This window comes from Phalacrocorax carbo, chromosome 7 (assembly GCF_963921805.1).
Source record: "Phalacrocorax carbo chromosome 7, bPhaCar2.1, whole genome shotgun sequence".
Classification (NCBI taxonomy): Eukaryota; Metazoa; Chordata; class Aves; order Suliformes; family Phalacrocoracidae; genus Phalacrocorax; species Phalacrocorax carbo.
Window position 1 is genome coordinate 37,420,995 of NC_087519.1, and position 21,736 is coordinate 37,442,730.

Genomic DNA, 21,736 nt, shown 5'->3' on the forward strand with positions numbered 1-21,736 from the left:
AAATGCTGAAATTTTTCTATCCTGGTTAACTATGAGAACTAGAGAAACAAATCAGGATTGTTAAGTGCCAGCTGTGAGATGGGGAAGGGGAATAAACACCTGACACGGAGGATGTGACAGTCACTAATGCAACAGAAAACCAGCAGGAAGAACACTGTAATTCATGTAAGTTTTAAAACTTTATTTCAAATTACCCATGGTTTCCTTTTATGTTATCAATGTGCTAGAAGTTCACACTACTGGCAAAATACAGGCAATTTAAAATAAAGTATACAATATACAGACACATTTATATGTAACAGACTTAGAAATTATGGAATGTATTTACAGACATACAGCATGGGATGAAGCTTTAAAATCCTTTTCTCTATTAATTACACGTTTACACAGTTTTCAGAAGTAACAAAATTAGATTGCTTTGTAAAACATCACAATATCTATACAAAAGAATTTTTTAGATGTCCAAATTCACCTTAAAAGTCCTCTGTTTCTAAAAGAGTCCTCTGTTTTTTCAGAGAACCATTTATAATCATAAAAGGGTAAAAATAACATTTGCCATCGTGTCGCTACCAAGAACAGAGGTGCTTTCGGCGCTCTGAAAAGTCATCTCTGATTTATTTTATGCAGGCTACCGAGGCTGGAGCCTTTACAAAAGCCTCCCCCTCGACAAGGGGGAAGATCCAAATCCTGGCTGTTTTGCCCCAACCACCACAACGCCATTGGGCTCCCGTGTGCCCGTGACGCTCAACCTCGAGTGTGTAACCTTGCTGAGCCTCAAACGCTGCTCAGCGCCCAACACAGTTTGAGGAAGGATGTTGAGACAATGGAGGCAGTATATGAACACCAGCAAGCACGAAACACTCAGATGGATTCCTCCCACGTCCTCCAACACAAATGCCCCAGAGGAAAGACAATCGCCTCTTTGCTTTAATGCACAAAATAGAATTTTATACATGTTTTCTTTAAAATACTCTTTTCATGTGATACAACAAAAATTGCACATAAATACACCAAAAAATCCCAACCCATTTTGCAAAACGGAACTTAAGTTGGTTTTGGTATAATACATTAAATAAACTGCATGAAGAAACGTCAGGTTCGGACTTTTGTCCTCAACATCTGCTCAAGACTTAGTGTTTGCCAGCATGAACACACAGGATTGCAAACATCAAACTAACACGACCGCATACATTGAAACTGCCACAGCGAACCGTTGCTTAGAACAAAGCAAGCGATACTGGGGGCACAACGGCTGCCCGGCCGTGCAACCACAGCTCCTCCGTGAACTCGGCTGCTCTGCCAACGCACCGCCCGTACACAAGAGTAGCTGTTAACCAGACACGATAGGAAACGGCCATTTCTTGCAGCTCAGGCTCAACTCCCCACCCCATTAATTCCTAAATACTACTATTAATGAAACTTCAAACTTCCACCAACCTCAATACTGTTAAGTGTCATTTTCCCTACGTGCTGGAAGCCAGGCAGGAGCTCATAACACGCCCTCACAATTCCATGAAGGGAATGGTTTTCTTAAAACGTAAATATTTGAATAGTCCACAAAGGACGCGCTATTAAAAAGTTAACATGTCCCTGTAACAGTACAAATGACCTAATGTTGAAAACTAAGTTGAAGTCAGTGCCCCCCTCTTTCAAATTATGTGCAGAGACAAACATACAAGAAACACTCGTGGTCTGTAGTGCTGGCTGCGAGTGGCAGAATCTTCCGCTCAGCAAACGACAGCAGAAACTACAGACACTTCTATATGACCCTTTAAGAATTACCAACACTCCTTGCAAGTAAAATTAAGTGAAAAAGACAACATACTTAAGGAGAAAAGTACATCCGCATGGAGCTGCTCTCTTCTTATGTGTATTGCAAGTTATTGGCATTTTTGTTTCTTGCGGGGCTCAGGGCAACATGCGTACCCAGTATGAAAAGGTTTCTTTTTTCATCTGCGCAGTTTTAAATACCCTTCAGGTGTTGTTCTCCACATGCAACGTGATCAGCCAATGCCAGTAAGAAGCAACTGGAATAACTACATGAAATACAGGATTTGACAGTCACTGCAACGGACCTTGAAAGAAATGCGTGGAGCAAAACAAGAGCCGAAACAAAACTGCAAATCAGAAGGCGAAAAATCCAGCTAAGAGCAGTCCTGGCCAGTGCTCCCACGGCAGGTTTAGTTCAGCAAAAATAACTTTGAGCTAGCCTGTTCTTCTCCATCCCTTTATTCCTATGAAATTCTCGCAGTGTATTCTGCTTCAAATATATCCCCACATGCAATACCTCCAGTGCCAGAAGTTGATCTCAGACCCCGTGCACCATGTATTAGTAGCATAACATTCTGGGATGATTAAAATTGGCCAAAACCTAACAAAGGAACTGCAGGGGTGGAGAACTGCATTTTGCAAGGTCTTTTTTGGGGCAAAAAAAAAAAATTATTGTAACTGATCTGGTAGTGAGCTTGGCCTCATCACCACGACCGGGGCACACAGAGCTAGTCTTTGTTTTGCAGGTCAAATTTCCAGGAAAATGCAAAACTTGTCAGCTGCCGCTCCTAGTCCTGTATATTGAATTTCCATTTTTATGTTAAAGGAAGAGCAAGGAAGTAATGGTAGTTCTGTAAAACCAGTGCATCTCTACAGAAATTTCAATGACAAAAGGCTTTATTTATTAAAGCCTTGTTATACCCACAAATAGAAGCTACCTTTTTGTATCAGATTGCTGCTTTGGCAATATGCAGCCCACCTGTGAAATTTCGGTAACTGTGCTCTTAAAACGATAAATTTCTCAGTGGCTGGGACACTCACCAGTGTTGGCATATCCGCACAGGACGCTTTGGCCCCTATCTAATATACGATTTGATAATAGGTTTCTAACACTTAGCATGGCAGGCTGCAGTTCTCCACATTGCAGTGAAAATACATACGCAGCTCTCCATGACACCTAGTCATCGTTTGGGAAAACAGCGAGTAACCAAAGGCGTCCCTGCGTGACCAGGAGGGGAGGGGAGAGGAGGTGGATCTCCATCCACTGATGTTGGAAAAATTTTCAGATAAAAACCTGTTAAAACCCAAACAGAAAGTGAACCCAGCAAGAATGCTAGTGTGATTGATAGCATTTGAACAGTTGTGATTTAGTATCTTTTACTAAGATGTTTCTTGCAGAAAGAACATGCAGTATTTTTTACCCGGGGGGGTGGGGTGGGTGGGTAATCTTATTTTTCCTTCAAATTTTAAGTAATGAGGACATGCCAAAACAAGTTACAGCCATATGAAGTTCAACCCTGTTATCAAACACTGCAGGTTAAGATTGTGTGTTGCAATTTTTCTTATATATAATAGAAATAGCTGTTGTTCTTTAGAAGCAAAGAAATTCCCTTTCTTTGAAACCTGCAGGGAAGGAAAGAAATTTCATTCCCTATGCACCCACTGCAGCAACATTATTTTTTTTTTTTGTTAAATGAATTCCTCTAGGAATCGCTTCCCAAACTCTACACCCATGTCTTCAGTCTACACGGTCAGTTTCTACAGCTGGCTCCAACAGCCAGCCACTCGCATCCCCACCCTCCTCCCAATGAACTTTTTTTTTTTTTTTCTTAAAAAAGGGGCAAAAATATTGATAATAAAAATGCTATTGGAAACTGTTGCGATCTCCAAAAAAAATGGAGAAATGAAGTAAAACATTCCTGTCAGGAATCATGGAAACTCATTTCCTTAGAACAGATCTCTGTGTGTTTGGATGCACTGCATGGGCAGTAAAGTCTTCATGTCCTTCTGCTTAGCCAAGGTAACCCAAAAGGTCCCGGAGGTCTTTACACAGCAGACAAGTGGTGAAGCTGCTGCTGCTTTGGGGGTGCCAGCTCCAGGAGCGCCTGGACAGTCACAGCTACCTGTGTCAAACCCTTCTCTTCTAAAATATGTAGAGGCAAACATAATTGCTCCTGAATGGGGAACAAAACAAAGACAAAAACAAAATGGATGAAAAACACTCAACTGAAAAGAAAAAAAATTAAGCAAAAGGTGACTGAAACATGAAATGTTATGGACAGCTAGCACACACAGAGGTATGAAATGAAATTTCTGCTTGTGACTAAAGAACCATGAACATGACTACTCACAGGAGGAGGCCTTGGGGTAATCCTTGCGTTTATTTGTTAGAAACTTGTACAAACAGGAATTTGAAAAAGGACTTTGAAAATTGGGAAAAGTGGGGAATAGCAAATTGTCCTCTACCTCTGCCCACACTGAAACGGCAGCAGTTTGTGAAACCAAAAGTAAATGAAATTAAGGAGGGGGAAAGCTTTGCTTCAGTATGATGACCTTGCTACGAGGCAGAGCAGGAAAGGAACTCGGCTTCGTTTCCGAAACACAACTGTCTTTTTGAGGGAGTCCTCATGTAGCAAGCCTGGGTAGCTACCAAATGTGAAGAAAGACCTGCTTTAAAGCACAGAATGAAGTACTAGTGTGTGCGATGGAATCACTGTGCAACAAGTCTAATGGGAAATGTCATACTTAAAAGCAATTCTCATCTCATGAGACACACTGCCCATCTGAAGTCCATCTGTCTGCATGTATGTGCTGATCTCTATCATTACAAAAAATTCCTTGGAAGGCATGAAAACGCAGAAAGCACAAGTTGGTTTTTTTTTTTTTTTTAAAGACTTGTTTCTATGTATGACTGAAATCACCTTGATCATAAATGTGGAAAATGCCATTTCTCCTGTTCAAGGCAATAAGAGATCAACAGTATATTTAAAGGCAAATATCCATCCTATGTGATGTGTAAGTCACTACCGCTTATTTATCTTCTAGAAGTACACCCGCTTAGCAGGTTACCTCCAAAATCATTCTAAGAATAAGACTAACACGCAAAATGCAAAGAGGTTTCAAAGTGTTTATTAATAATTGTGCTATTCTCAGTCTAAGATAGATTTAAAGCCTCATCCTACATAAGTCCTTGGCACATCCTGGCCACCCTCACTCCACAACAGTAAGGATACATGTCCAACAGTTCTGTTTCTGTAGAAAATAACCAAAGTGTGTCCTTCCTGTAGAGCTACAGAGATTATTTTTCACATGTTATTTCCACTGCAACCTGCATTTCTCCACTCTTTGAGTCTTTACTGATTTTTGATGTTAAAGAAATCCTTGAGCATAAACAGTGGCAGCCAACAATCCTCCCGCAAAGCTCAGAGCGGAGAGAAAACAATTTAACCCAGACAAATTCTCACAGTAAGCCATATGATTGGGCTGAAATACATTTTTCTTCCAGCAAATTTATGTTATTTTGAAAAAAGTGTGCTTTTTGAGAAAATACTTGTAAACTTGAGCAAATATGCCTTATCATTTTTCTTATGTATGCAAATAGATAAGGGGAAAAGCTTTGGAATGACTCCATACCACAGACAGTCATGACAAACAAAATTTAAAAACTGGAAGGCACTGTTAGTGTAAAACCCTTTGCAGCTTTTATCACAGTGTTCATTAGAAGTTAAGAAACATAGGAACTGAGTTCATTTTAGTTCATACCAGTAAGCAGTGCAAAAATAGCTTATTTAAAAATAAAACAATTTCCCCCTGTCAAAGGTCCCCTCTTTCCTCAAAAATGTTTTGCTTGGACAGAACACTGTGTGATTTGGAAAGAGGGCATGGACTTCTCTACTTGCTCCTTTGTTAAATACTCCATGTAACAAGAGCTTGTGAGAGCCATGTACACATAACACATTTTTACTGGTAGCAACCATATTTGCAACTAAACTCCTGTGTATCTTAAACTGTGCTTCAGGGTTGTTGCCAGGTTAACGTCGGAATGCTAGCACCACTTAAACTGGGCTTACGAGCCATTTACTGTATTTTCGGATATAACAGAAATTTATTGAAAACACATTTGGAACAGCCATTTTATGTAACACTTACCTGTCACTGGTCTCTGAGCAGAGTTCCCTGAATCAATCTACACTCTGAGGAGACATGGTCTTTTACACATCACATGGGGGGGGGGGTGCCCTGAAGGTCTGGGGTGTCCCTGAGACATTAAAGCATTAAAGCACCAGGAGGCTTGTCCTGGGGAGGGAAAAGCTTTGAAGCTTTACGGAAGACTACCTGAGTTTTGTAAAACAGTGAGGAGGAATCGTGCAGTCGGGACTTATATTTCTGCAACTGTATGATACAAAGGTTTCTGAAAATGACAGGACAAGAGGAAGAAGAGAATAAGCATGAAACAAGCATGGGTTGGGGCACCCACAATCAAGTGGCAACTCAAGAAGTTTTTGTTAAGTCTTACCCAGAGCACAGTAAAATGCTATGACATTCTGTGGCATCTCATAGAATAGTAAAGATTTTTCCTTCTGTGCCAGAAAACGTTTCTCTCAAAGCTGCTGAAGGGATCAATTTTCTGAAAATTTCCTGCTTCATCTGTTATGAAGCTCAAGTAGCTTAGGATTCACTGACAGTTATTTTAAAAATCCTGACTCAAAGTAATACACCAGAGTCTACAAATACGAGAAATCAAATGCTTTCAGAATCAGGATAAGGGACGGGGGGTAAGAAAAATAAACAAAACAACAAAGTCCTGTGGACAAAACTTACCAGACCATGTCTCCTAAGACTGAGATTTGACTGAGAACACTGATGTTGAAAAAAATACTTTGTGTTCTTTAACATTTTTCATCAGGTAACCCTGAAGCAGTTTACCAAAGTGGGTGCAATTCCCATTATACAGATCGGGAAACTGAGGTATGAACTGACAACATGGTTTTCCCAGCACTACATCACTCATCATCAGACTATGGCATGCACCCTAACCTCAGCCCCTTGCTCTAGCCCACAGACAGCGCTTCCTCCCTTGTAAAAGCATTATATCTGCTAAATGTGACACAGCAAATACGGATGTGAATTATGTCACAGATGGTTGTGTGAGTGCATCAATGTGTTTACACATCGTACTTGTCACCTCAGTCCCGTCAGTGGGAAAGAAAGCACTTCATACACAGAGTCTTGACAAAAAGCAAAATCCTTTCCCAAGCACCGTAGTGATGGAGGGAGGAAGCGGCAACACTATCCTTCAGCTAGAGAAAAAAGACCCAGCGATAGAACATACAGAGCGTTAGCATTAGAGTACAGTAAAACACCACAAAGCCCCAGAGCTGAACGGAAAGGGAGACAAGACTGGATTCTTCTGAATCTGTCCCCAGGGAAAGAAGAGTCTCAACTGTTCTTTTAACGCTGAGGTTTAGCTGAAGAATGTCAGAAGGGGAACAAAGATTGTCCTGTCCAGAGTGTGTGAGCAGGAAGGGAAAACAGACAGAAAAAAAAGGTCAGTCAGTTAGCCATAGCAACATCCACGAAGCAGTCAGTCATCAGACATCTCAGATATAAGCTACATGTTTGAGAAGCATTGTCACAGCTGGTTAATTCTCACAAAGGAATCCACAAGACTCCTGTTGCAAAGAACTCAATGCAAATATTTAGTGTTCTGTGAGGTGCCTGCCACCTGTACAGCTTAAACATGTAACTATTCTTTGTTGTTAAAAGCATAGCAGTTTACACATGCCTTAGTGAAAACCGTTTTTCTCCAGGGGAAATGAAGAGGCTACAGGTTTCTGAGATGCTGTTAGCACTGAGTACTCACCAAAGCTAAGACTCCACATGTATCTTAGTTAGTGAAAACAGTAGGACAAGGGACTATTTATGTGTAACTGATGCTTGAATGCACTATCCTATCCTGCAGAAATATCTATTACTAACTAGAGCTTAAGTGTTCTGTAACTATTCCCACTGTGTATCTTTTCCCTGCCTTTCACACAGGTAACCACTGTAAATCAGTGAAATCTAGATGCACACATCAATCTGTTCAACTGCCGGTTTCTTTTGATGCAAGGGGTTTAACTAGCAAAATTCTACAGAAATAGCTGCTCCACTGTGGTGCCTGTAATTAGCATTTTCTAAAAGCAGCCTTCCTCTTAGAAGGTAAGCATTTCTACATAGATCCATACTTTCAGAAAGTTTCATAATTACCATTTAAATGAATGGAAATACCTGCAGGTGTCTTTTCCAGAAAAATATACTAGGCAGCCATGCCGTTCTTGCATACAGATATCTTATGTTCACATCTCAGTAGATATGTAATGTAGATGTGAGAGTAACTTTAGAGTTTAGGTGGGGGGTATTTCAGTAAGTTTCCCCAGAGGCACTCTCCTTTAACTCTTTCACATTTAAGCAACAAGTAGGAGAAAAATAGGAGGGTCGTAGACAGTAGGTGTAGCAGATGTCACAGACTGGGTCTATAGGGGATGTTTTCTTGAGTGGCTTTTTTGTTTGTTTTAAACGTGGGTCATTCAGTGATCTGCTCTGTACTGCAATCCTATAAAAATTACATCTTCATATTTGAGGGAAGCTGAGATGGAATTGAACAATTTTGCCCCAGACAAATTTATATTGTCTAGTTCTGCTGGTAGTAAAAGTCTGAAGTTTCTTAGGGGACTAAAACAGTGCAGGATCCCAAATTACTAATGGTTACTTACAACTCCCTACCATGTTCCAATGCAATTTACCACTGCGTCATGTGAAATTGCCAGGTGGCTGAATAAATATGCTATCCTAAAATCCTAATGGCTCAAATGCCTGCAAGTGAAGCTATCTGAAAACACCAGAAAATACTGCATGACTGACTCGAGAACATTGCTTTTAGAAACAGCTGGGAAATGAGTCACTGGGTCTACTTTTCCCCTTTCACAATACAAAAGAAAGAAAACAGCACCTACGACAGAAACACGAATGCTTAGCAGTATAAGAAAACAAATAAATTAATGCACTAGAAGAAAAATAAAGAACAATCACATATCAAAACTATTTGTACTGAGACAGCGGGTGAATGAGACGAAGTGGAAAGGACAGGAGAGCATAAAACAGGATAACTGGACTCAGATGGACTATTTTATATGTTCCCACGTCCTGGCTCTTCCAAGTTTCAGAAGAGGACAAGGAATACCAGAAGATAGGCTTCTACCACCGATATATAACAAAAGAATTAGGATCTATGCAAAGATAGCTACCATCAGAGAAAGGCCAATCATATCGTGACTTATTGGTAAGACAGTGAAGACATTCACGTAAGAGAATTATTCTGAAGGAACATGAAAAGCTTTGGGATAAAAACATGCAAAACATCATCCAAATTTTATCCCACTTCTAAGATGTCAAATATCTAATATTGAGAAAATGTAATTGTTTTTATAGAAATATCTTGCAATTCTAAAGGCAGCCTCGAATTGCATCAGCTGTTACAAATTTGAGGCACAGCAGTAAGTGAATCAGACCTCTGATAAACTATATCTGACTTCTTTTTGCTCTGGAGACAATGCAAGGTAAGTCTGATCTATACTGCCAGACACAGCTTATACCTGAACCTTCTAAACTTTTAATATTTTGTTTTCCTCGATTTTTTCAAAGAAGATTTTATTTTCTGAAGCATCATATAAAACTGCACCTGAAACATTGTGTCAGGATAGTAGAAATACGTACCTGAGGCACTCCAATCCTCCTGCAAGCTTCCAAGAAATTCTCCACATTTCGTCTGCATTTTGCCATTGTAAGTTTAGGCTGCAAAGAAGTAAAGGAGGCAGGCATAGTTTTCTTAATTGGCATGATTTTGAAAGACCTTTGTTTTTTATTTAAGTAAAACTCTTAGTAAATCCCTTTGCCAAAAACGTATCACACTGACATAAGCTTGTCTAATTCAAAGCAGGCTCTGTTGTTCTTTAGAAAAGCACGTCCAGATTTCAAAGCTATTTTATGAAAAGCTAATTTATGAATGCTGGATGTTTTTAAAAAAAGACAATTCTAAGCTGTGCAATATTGATATACAAGGTGTTATAAAAAACTGGCTAACACTTTAGTGACTGCTGTATGATAATTTTTAAAATATATTTTGAACAGAACACACATGCATGGCTTCCATGCTGTGATTTCAGAGCAATTTAATGATATGAAGCAATCTGGAGTCTGTTCTGGATTGCTACAATATAAAAATATATAAATATCGAACTATATTTCAATTAACAAAGAGATAAAAGAAATGAAGGCTAAATGAAACCAGAAAATAATGGAAGAAAACTGGAATTGAAGCTCGCTGCTTGTAAACCTCTTGTAGATGTGTGTGTGTGATGCAGCTGTTTGAATTGCACTCACTGGCATTTTTTCAAGCAAGCTTCTTTCTGCAGTTAACTTTCACACCTCTACACAGACATACCACGGCACAGGTTCTGTCTCGTTCCTTTCTTAAAGCTTATTCCTTTCTGGTTAAAGAGACACAGGCTTCCTGCTCCTTTGAATAAGTTACCCACAGTCTACGTCGCAGCAGGCAGCAGCCTCTCTGGGTTCAACACTTTTCCATAAACAGCGGGGTTTCTGCTCTGTCCCCTCAATGTGCTGTATTTCCCCACTAAGAAAGCAGGTTAAAGGCTGGTGCTGACTTCTTTCTCCCAAAGCGCAAAGGGAATACAAAGATCACATTGTGACTGAGGAATGACATGATGCCTGTCCTGCTCCTGGAGCCTTGCAGCTAAAGGCTGCATCTTCCTTGGGATTTATATGACAAAGCCATGATTTAACTCCTAACGCAGAATATTCAACAGCACATAAAGCCATTGAAAAGATAATTCTCAATGACGCAAGTCTTCTGAATAGCAGCTGTATGCCTTTTCTCTTAATGATTCCACAATCTGCCTAAAATGTTGGTGTGTCCGGCTCAATCGTTCTCAAAATAACGAAGGCATCTACTTGTTCACATGAAGTCCAAGGGAGAGGAACCACAATGATAGAGTGGGCAGCCCTGTAAGTGCCAGTTCAAATTCCAACCAACAGAAAGACTGACTCCAAAATAAGTAAAAGCAAACACAACATGCATGTTTGGACAACTTCACCCCAGGAATAATCTTCAGGTTTTTTTCCTTATTCATACAATTTAAAGGTGCATAACAAGCAATATGCCTCTCCATACTATTTCTAAGTAGCTGACCCTAAATATTTTCACTGAACTTTTTAACTTCCACAAATACAGATTAGGTGAATAATCTGTCATTATTTCAGTTCTGTGCTTTCCCTACGTGATACACAGTAACGCACCCAGAAATGTATCATCTTCATTGCTTTCCAGAAACACTGCAGTTGGGCAGGGTAAGAAAAACAGCTTCAGAAATTTTCAGACTTCTCTGTGCTCTTCCTTCCTTGCTCTCACCAGTCCCCAGATACAACACCTTTTCTCCTGTTACCGCAAAGGTATGACTGGATTTGTTTTGTTCCAGGAGATGCTGTTCTCCAAGTAGCTCAAGTGTGCTCTGGTAGAATTCCTAAGCAGAGGAATTTGTAGTGCTGTTAAGTGGACACAGGAATCAGCCTGGCTTCTCTGCCCGTTTTCACTGTCTTGTGTAGTGGGATCCTACACTTTGTAGAGAATGTTGTATTTTCCTACTTATCTGTTTGCCTGAGCTTCTCAGACCATTTGAAATATCCTATTTCAGCTTTCAGGCTGAACTGTCTCTTATGCTGCTAGTTTTCAGGTTAACATAGAGAAAACTTGAAAACGTTAACATTTTCTTACAGTCTGTATTAGAAGTAACTTCATTTAAATGAAACACCCCCCAAAATAGTTTATTTTAATGAAGCTATAGATCTTTTTAGACAGAACAGATGGTTATTTTTTGTCACGTGCATTCACAAAGGGGAATGCTGAATTTAGCATCTGTCTGGATTACAGAACTTTGTTGGATGTTATTTTGGACACCTATAAAATACTATCATTATTACATACTTACAACAGCAGGTGAGGGGACATGAATGCTGGGAACAGATCGAGGACGCACATGATTAGCTAAATGACACAGAACAACACCATCGGTGAGAGCTGCTCCAAGATCACTGGGCAATGACACTTTCAACCGTGATTCTATATTCTGTACAAAAATGAACACAGACACACAAAAAGTAAGAGCTGGTTTTCTCCAACTGTTTCATTCGCAGAACATTTTATAAAAGGCAGAACTGCTTCCATTACAACTCTCTGTCCATCCTCGTGACGCTTCTAAACAGCTTTCTAAGTAGCACCAAGGAAGGCTCTGCGCACTATTGTGGCCCAGAGCTGACCACAGTCTGGGAGCAGTTAAGTTCAATGACGAACAGCTTTCATTGTACAGCACAGGGGACTACTACAACTGTCACTAAAAAATAATGGAAGTCAGAGTCTAAGAATCGTATTCCTAATCCTACATATTTTCAGAGAATGGAAGTGAAAATAATTGTCTTTGTGGATTGGGAGACAACATAGTTACCAAAAGTCATAACAACACTTTTCCCTGTAAAGTAAAACCCAAACTACTTTGCATAAATCGTTTTAAAGAAACAAGGTAGATAGATTTGAGTAATGGAATGAATAAAATTTCAGTTCAGGCTTTTAATATTATTTCAAATGCTGTGTGAATTTCACTGAGTTGTTACGCTGTACCTAAATTTTTTTAAGTAAAAAAAAAAGATATTTAAGATTACTCGGGAAGCAGAACAAGAGAGACTACATACAAAGCATTCTGAGATAACAAAGAGAGGCTCTGCAAACAGAACCAAGTTTTGTTTTGTTTTATTTAGGATAACTTTCTCCTTTTGGGGAAAGGATATTGTCCTTGCTTTAAAATTTACAAAGAGAAGGATCTCTCTCTGTCCATCTGGGATGTTTATGACTTTTAAAAGTCAGCTTTAACAAGCAGGAATTCTTATTTCTTGAGAAAGCTCAAACAATTAATTAGAGCACCTCAGGGAATCCCTTCATGCCCTCCAGAAACAAGTCTGGGGCAAGGCAGGGCAGTACCTTAATGCCATGTGACATTTTCAATATTCACATGTATTGTCATTGTACCTGGGCATAAACCAGGAGCGTGGTGGCCCTGAACAGGGAAATGACACCACCACAAGGAATATTTGTACCTCAGGTATTTTGCACCTAAGGATAAGGCAAGAAACAATAGATGGATCCAGAGCACACAAGGAAACTATGCTGTCACCTTGACTGGTGGTAGTCTCTGCATTCCTCCTGCTTCTCTGTGGGCTTTACAGCAAAGAGGAATTAAAAAAAAAAAAAAAAGATTAAAAAGGCGACATTAAGGCAACTTTGCAGGGAGTTTCTTACAAGTGTGAAGGCTGATAAGGAAGAAAGCCAGCACGTGTTTATTTTAAAAGCAGACATCACTGGACACTCAGAAGCAGGAGTCAGCACATTATATTTTACAGAATTTGAAGCTGATTTTATCTACCACAAAAACCAAAGCAAACACCACTGCATCCATCTGAAAAACTGTACAACTCCATTTAACTTCGGTCAACTGTTCACCATATTGGTTTGGTGAAATCAGTCTAAAACAAAAGGACAGGTTTAGCAGGACGCACGCAATGCATTTACTAAGATACCCACATACTGGCTCCTGGCAGAACTTACCTTACGTAGCTGCTCTATTAGCTCCAGCTCCTCCTCTCGCTGTTTGGAATTTTGTCTTACTCTAGGGTCTGCAGAATCATTAGCAGGAGACAAGGCACGGGTAGAAGGTGAAGTAACAACTGAAAACATAGCACAAAGGAAAGAAAATCACTAAGCACGGGTTGGCTGATTGTCCTTCACATTGCTGTACTACACATGCACACACAAGGTTCCAGAACGGTTACAGGACATTCCTTTTCATAACTGTTTTGTTCATTGATTATTAATCAAGCTAATGATCTACTAACATAAATGAGGTGTTCTATAACACATTTTCATTTCCGATTAGATTCTGTTCTTTCTGTTGGCTAATAACCGTTCACAAAAGGAGAAAAAAGTTTTGCCAGATGAAGTATATTGAAACAGTTTGGCCTTTCTACAGAAATTGTAATTTTGTTATGTGCTACTGTGCAATGCAAAATTTATAAAGCTGTCTTCATCAGTGGCTGAAGACTTTTGTGGAATTTCCTTGGTATCTACATGTAAGCACAGACCAGGAAGAACAAAATCCTGTATTTCCAGAACTACAACAAAAGAATATTTGACAGCTCTAAATAAAAACCTGCTTATTCACAAAGTATTTAATTCCTTATATCTAGAAATGGAACTCTAGAAGTGGTTTGATGATAATGACCTGAAGTAATAGAACAGTGCAAAACCTAGGTAATGCAGATGTTAATATAAAGTAGCAAAACTAGCTAATTTCTAAGCTATATAACCTACCTTTGTTTGCTTCATCCCTGACAGCTGCTCGGAAAAGGAAACTCTCAGGTCGCTGGGAAGGGTTTCTATAGGAAGGCGGGGCTGCATGGCCAGGATATGGAGGGGAAAGGTGGACTAAACAAATGTGGAAAGGCACAGGAAAGGAAAGGAGGAAGAAGGAAATGGTTAAATAGGAAAAGGGGTCAGCAATGTGGTAATTAAAACGAACAAAACAAAAATTTTAATATAATAATGACAAAATAAATTACAGCCATGCATGATAAAAGTGCAGAGCAGGAAAAGGCACTTCCAAGGGCACTTGCATGCAAAGCACATTCCACATACCAATTCCAACAACTGTTCTGACTGTTGCTGAATGTATCTGTGTGCCAAAGCCTGTATGAAGGCCTAAAACAGCCAAACCCTACGCTCTGCCTGAGGACATGTTTCACCTGTTTTCTCTTCCTTCCTGTGTTTATAAGGGGACCCAAATAACTGGGTAAATTCTCTAGCACAGAAGTGCCACATACAGAGATGGGAACATATGATCCCTTCTCTTCATAGTACAAATAACCAAGCAGGCATTTTGATCTTATTTTTCAGAACCTTTTCTTCCTTTCCCTGTTACCTGTCTGAGTGGTAGGTGAGCCAGGGGAGATGGTAGATCTGTCATCACTCTGTGGACAAAAGAAGCAGAAGAGTATAAATGCTCCTAATCTGGAAAAGCTGTGACTACATTTCAATTTTTTATGTTTTAAAAAACACTCCATCCATCTAAGTGTGTTTCAGGAAAAAAACAGAAATGTGAAAATACACAGTATGTTGCTCCCCAAGTCTCATCTCTGCAGAAAGTGAAAGTTTTTTCTTTTGCAGAAATGCCAGTTGCTTTTTTTCTGAGGAAAAAGAATGATGAAACAGCACTGACTGTGCAATGACAGATCTTTGTTTACTCTTTCTTCCAGCCAAAACCTTGAAAGTATTCTTTGCAAAGGGGACACAGAAAAGCAGATAATTAAATAACATGCAGAACTTGCATTACAACAGCACCAATAAGGATACACCTCTTCTACCCCTTCGCTAGTGCAAAACCGCTATTTCCTGAGCATTACTCTCCCCAGTGAAACACACTGTGGTCTTATTACAGTGCTTACACAGACTAATGATTTCTTGTGATGAATGCATTCAGTACAGCAGTTTCCACAGAAGAGAAACAAACATAGGATATCTGTATTCATAAGTAAGCCGGTAAATAATACAACAAGAGTACTTTTGATGAACTCAACTTGATCAAGAGTAAATAATCTTGTACAGAAAAAGCAACATCAAAGACAACGAAGAACCCCTTGGAGCAGAGACTGGTTACCACGTTTTTACGGCTTAGGCCTCCTGCAGACACAGCCTAAAGCTAAGATGAGGTAATATCTGCTACAGTTTAATCAGGTAAATTGGATTCATACTCTATTTGAACTTTGATTAGAAGCTGACAGACTAACACCTGTTAAAACAGATGTGTGGATCCAGGAGTTTTTTGTTGACTTTACTGGCAAATGATAACAGCAAGAGATACCTTGACAGGACTGAAGGTAGAGGCATTAGGCAGGGTAGTAGCACAGCTTTCTTGATTCAACCCTGAGAGCGACTGAATGCAGAAAGAAAGAGAAGGCAGCAGCAGTGTTAGCAAATGGCTGCTGGTCACGCACAAAGGTGGAATGCAGTAGGCAAGTTAAAAACGAAGAGGCGATCATGATCACATTCTCAGAAACACTCAGCAGGCAACACACAAATAATTGCTGAACTACAGTTAAAGCCTACCTACCCTCCTGAACTTTCTGGCTAATAAGCTCGGGAGGTGCGATGTTTCTTTTACATACAATACAGTAAACGGAACCAAGAGCAGTAAGTGAAGTGAAAGCTTCTTTAACACCTAATGAAACACCTATGCCATCAGGCAAAAGGAAATTTTACCCTACAACAGTTCATTCTGAGCCACTAAAATAAATAGCTTTCTTTTTAATGTTTCAAGTACATTATGCATTCTTAGTAAGTTATTTTCCTATCAACTTTGTAAAATCAGAGAAACGCACATCTAACTGGCTCAAGACACACTTTGTGTCTGCCACAAGCACCTAATGCTCATCCTTGTGAATTACACACAAAGGAAATAAGATTCCATCGGTGGAATCTAGCTCTTGGGGAAGATGTTAGTGCGAAGATTTACAGTGTTGTCACAAACAAACTGCAGCCAACTTTAAGTTATAACCAATATCAAATCCAACCAAATAAACAACAACTCATGTTTACAGAACAGGAGCTCCAGTATGCCTATCTGTCACTGACAGGTGGATCTAGAAGGCCAAATTCTGTGTCTTACTGAAGGCACAATCAAAACGCTAACATTTGAGGACTGAATGGCTTAAGAGTGAAACTATACTTTCTGAAACAGCATTTCAATTGCAAAGTGGCAGTTTGGCACAGGAAAAGAACACCAGATGACACCCAGAAACTCTAAGATGTGAACAACACACTTAGGAGTGTTAGTATCTAAAATGGTTTGCAACTATTCTACCACTTCAGAACAGTACAGCCAGGAAGGACTAGAGGAGTAGTTACACTCGGGGCAAGCCTTAAGTACAAACATATTTAGGCCTCACGCAGACTTAACAGCTGATCCTCAAGACAGCCTCTTTCTACACAGCAGTGCAGAGCAAAAATCATGGGTTTCTTTTTTTGTGTTTGTTTTACGGAGTTTCAAAATATCACTTGACTTAAGCAAAACATTAGCTAGTATATAAGAACAGTAAAATAAAACAGAAGTAGGTGGTCTGTAACATTAACGTAACTGTTTATTCCTTTATGAATAGAGCAAGACAACCTTGACACAGACTAACAAGAAGTCATCACAATCCACGTACCCAGCAGTGGGCGAAGGGAAGGGGAACACGGCACACCACAAGGTAGGACAATCACAACAGCAGCACACTGCATGCTCTTCACCTGTTTGCGAGTCCCTGGCCTTCTTTTAATGGTATTGGTGTTATTGTCAATCTCAAACACAAAGAGAGGCTCAAAGCCGTTCTGTCAGGGACAGCAAGGAAAGAAAGAGAGGGAAGAAAGGAAGTAGTGAGGCAAAGAACAACTGTAACAAAAGGTAGCCACAATACAAAGGAACCAGGATGCTGCAATTCAGACTTAAAACACCCTACTGCACATGCTGCAGTTGGCCTCTAGGTCTAGCACTGAAGTCAGAGAAATCTCCCTGCACCAGAAACAACTGTAGATATAGGGACTGCCAAAGCAGAGCCCAACCAGAACTCTGCACGAACCAAATAAGGATATTATAAGGGAATTTGATTATTAAACATTTGAATACACAAATGGATGCCAATGCTCTGAGAGAAAACTCCAGGGCACAAGTTCACATAATTCAAGTCCAGCTTACTTTACCCATACCATTACTATTTGTAACACACTGGTGCCTAAAAGCCTTAACTTCGAAACGTTTCAGAGATCCCACATGCTAACAGTAACATGATGGCCTCAGGCCATGTCTGAGACCACAAGAAAACACAATGCAAAGAAAGGAGCACAAGACAGCAATGACACAAAGGTTATGAAAGGAAGAGGTCACACCAGCTGCCTGATCCTTATCAAGTATTTCATGGCAACAGAGAAACTGAGCAGCAGTTTGAGAGGATGTTTTGGGTTTTGTTTTGTGTGGTGTTTTTTTTTTTTTTTTTTCTTGCATAGTACTCACCTTTTAGGGCACAGTATGGGAGAAAACAAGAATGTATTTGGGGAATAATGAGATTCCTAAACAATCGAGGCTGAAATCATCAGCCAAGTCTGAAGCCTTGATACTATCTCAACAAGTAACCTTAACTGTAATAGGACTACCCTTGTGAGAATAGCAAGCAGGATATGACTAGTATCAAACTTTGAGGTATACAGCACATTTTTTCAGAGAGGCCAGTGACTACATTTCCTCAGCAACATTTTAGTTAGTCTGGCTATTACAAGCCAACAAAAAGAAATCCACCACAGTGTGCAATGAAGTAATACAGCCAAACTCCATTCCAAATCACAGGTATGTAGAAGAAACACAACTAAAGCAAACTATTACCATTCAAAGAAAGAACGGGTAGTCATTTTGTGAGTTCAGACTGTCCTGAAATTGTTTACAAACAGGAAGAAACTGCCAGAGTAGCCTGTGCAATATGAATACATTTTAATTTTAATTAGTGATAAGAGACAAGAAGGATAAGACCAAAAGAAACATGATGTAAGATCTAAAAATGCAGATTCACAACTTAAATTTTGTTTTAAGAAAATTTGTTAAAGCAGCAACAATACCAGAAGCAGGAAGTAGTAAAATAAAACTAACTTGCTTTCTAACCACATATTAGATCTATTACTTTTTAATCTTTTTCTTACATCTGAGCCAAAAACGTTGTTAGGAGTAAAAGAGAAGCAACTGCTCACTTTAGAGAGCTGTGATGAAACAAGGTAAATTCTGAACTAGGGATTTTTTATTACACCTGTATGTAATATTCTCCTCTTTTGACAGAAAGTGTTATTCCCACACCATAGAGTTAAAACAATCAGTGGAAAAATCTAGCAAATTTTTTGTTTAATTTTTTAAAAATATTTTTTAAAGCTAACTTATCTGCAAGTTTCAATGTCCAAAAGTTTTGTAAGGTAAAGTTTACACTATTGCATGCAGTCTTTATGAAGAGAGAAAAACACAGAGAGGAAACTACATAAATGGAAAATGTGTACTGAAAACTACCATTAGTGAGTATTATTTTGGTATGAAATGCCTCTATACTTTGGTGGAGGGAAAAAACCATTCTCTGAAATCAGACCTAGCTAAATTTCAAAACCACAAGGACAGGGAAAAGGTCAAATGAAATGCAACAGAATATAAAAAGGTAAAGGTAATTTCAACTCTTATGACAGACCTTTTTTTTTTAAAAGCAAACTAACGAACATTTCCTTGTTGTTGAACAAGTTTTTACCATACAAAATACATTTATAGAAACAAAAATGCTACAAATTAATGAGCTAGCCTAGGCTTAATGTTCCAGTTACAATAATTGCCAGAAACAGCTACCCTGGCATTTGTCATCATTAGACACAGCATGTATTTCCACTGCAAAACAGAGCTGCAGATCATACTTCACCAGTTCAGAAAATTCAGTATTTCATATACTATTATAGTTTAGTGATGCTGAAAAGAGCAAGGAATCAAAAGAAAAATGGATAAATGACTGCTTTCAAATTTAGTTCAATCTTTCCCTACCAGCCTGCCCACTCTTTTGTGAAGTGCAAGGATGTAACTTGGTTAAAGACACAAAGGAAACCAGCAACGATGGAAGCCAGTTTCAAAATAATTTCTGAGAATTCCAAGTTATGTAACAAAATTCTATAAATTCATTTACAACAAAAGTCACGGGATCACACAATCAAATAGAAATGGGCTCCTTAAAGTTATCTTTAAAATACATTCCAAGGATGAATTCACTGACAATGGAATATCAACACTTAACTCAAAGCACTGCTATTCTCCTGTTTTTTATTATCTAAGTATGAAAGCACATTTTTAATGCTTGATTGTGATTTCTCTAAACAGGCACATGCATGATCACAGCTAAATCTCTGTTTCATATTAGGACCTTTCTTTTTCTCCCACACCGTGCTAGTCATGTGAAAGCAGGAAAACCAAAAAGTCTGAATAAAGAGACCATAAATATCTTGACCAACATGTTCTGGAGAGAGAGAGTCCGAGAGCACCGCCTAAAAAAATTTAGGCAGATAATGGAAGCACGTGAATTAAGAAAATAAATCCCAGCATGCAGTCATGCAAACAGCAGGCAAATCAGGTGTATTTTTCTTTTATAGACATGGATTATATTCTTTAATTAGGCTACATTGCTAAGATGCCATAAAGGAAGAAATAGCATAAAACATGAAGTAAGTACATACATGTTTTTGTTAAGTGTTCACAACAAATTATTTTTAAGACATCTTCACCGATAAAAAATAAAAAGGTATGAGGAATATTTCATGATTTGTGGCATTCAAAAGTAGAGCAGTTTCTCCCTGTGCTAGGATGGTTACCAAGATACTAAGTATTTCTAACCACCATGTGCAGGATGCAAACAAGTGAAAGCTGTACTCAAAGTATTAAAATTGCTTACTTGACACTTAAGAGCACATCAGTTAGGAAGCAAGCTAAACAGAGAAGGAATCAAACCAGGACAAGTAGAGGTGGATTTTTAATTTTAGAAGCTGTTTTTGTACAAGTACCAACATATTCATGCTATTAAAGTTCACAGCTAAGCCACTTTTCAAAGACGTTCATGTTTTATGCTATTTAGATTAGCTCTAAAATAGTTGCTCTAATCTGAGACAATCATAACATGTTGTTATTTCTTTGCTCTAGAATCTGCCACATAAAAAGGCCATTACGTGCAGGATCTTACCACTAACAAGGCACTATCATCAGTATGCTGAGACCTTCTGGATGGAAAGTGACACTGGGAGGTGGGAGAGATGGAGTAATGTCAGAAACACACGTTATGTGAACAGACAGAAATTTTGGAACAGGTACTGCTGCTTTATAGCATTGCAAGGCTTTTTTAAAAAATCCATAAAGTGTATGTAACTCTGTAGGAATATACAGCCACAAGACCCATGAATTACACTGTATTTGTATTACTGAAGGAATCAATTATTCTGCTTCCTGTGTTGTCTCAACCAAATACAGACAACTACATATTCACAGTTCTTACTGCTGCAGAACAAAGAACCTTTAAAAAGAATAAATTAAGAACAGAACAACATTAAGGAGGAAAAGGAACAAAAACTATTTCAATTACCCCATGTTTTGGTAATTTTCTAACAAAAAAGAATTAGTTGGAAAATGCTGATAAAGAACTATTTATATTCATTAGATCATTAAAAGTTTTGATCTGATTAACACTGCCAAGTGATTTATCTTCCCCTAGAGGAAAGTGGGGATGGCAAGCAGTGGAAGAGCTATTACTATGCAGAAATCTGATGCAGAGAGCGAACAGATGTCATTGGCTCAGCTCTGTATATTCTGGAAGAGTGAGCCTTGCATGATTTGTGTTCCCTACTGGCTTACTGTTTTTTATTATAAAACTACACTAGAATAAAAACTCTAAAAAAAATTGATATATTTGTTTTTCTGATAACCCTTGAAATTCTAATGCTTAGTATTTCTGGGATAACTGGTGATCTGATGATGGGAAACTGGGAGAAAACTGATCAATGAAGGATGACTGCAACACAATAACTTGTCTGAAAACTCCCATTCGAAAGTAAACTGTACTGCTTGCAAGGAGTATCTTAAAATGGAATATGAAATGTATTTTCTGTATAGAACATAGAAAACATACAAGAAACAATAAAACACCACACTCGGACAGGCACTCTACATGAACAGGAGGAAATATTAGACTGGTTCCATAAGCAAAAAAAAAAACCAAC

The 21,736-nt window shown here is 38.9% G+C and overlaps 1 protein-coding gene across 14 annotated transcripts in view; it reads right to left on the reverse strand.

Moving 5' to 3' along the window:
- Positions 1-160: 160 nt before the first annotated feature.
- The window catches only part of LRCH3 (leucine rich repeats and calponin homology domain containing 3), a 69,975-nt gene continuing 48,399 nt past the window's right edge, over positions 161-21,736 (reverse strand). For 4 of the 14 annotated variants that reach the window (XM_064457528.1, XM_064457529.1, XM_064457536.1 and 1 more), the window contains 7 exons: positions 20,707-20,760; positions 14,853-14,901; positions 14,246-14,359; positions 13,484-13,602; positions 11,817-11,954; positions 9,526-9,603; positions 3,951-7,271 (listed from right to left, as the gene is read on the reverse strand). In XM_064457528.1, the coding sequence (XP_064313598.1) occupies positions 7,071-7,271; positions 9,526-9,603; positions 11,817-11,954; positions 13,484-13,602; positions 14,246-14,359; positions 14,853-14,901; positions 20,707-20,760 (753 nt within the window). In that variant the 3' untranslated portion in view covers positions 3,951-7,070. The other 10 variants (XM_064457531.1, XM_064457527.1, XM_064457538.1 and 7 more) reach the window with 9 other exon arrangements.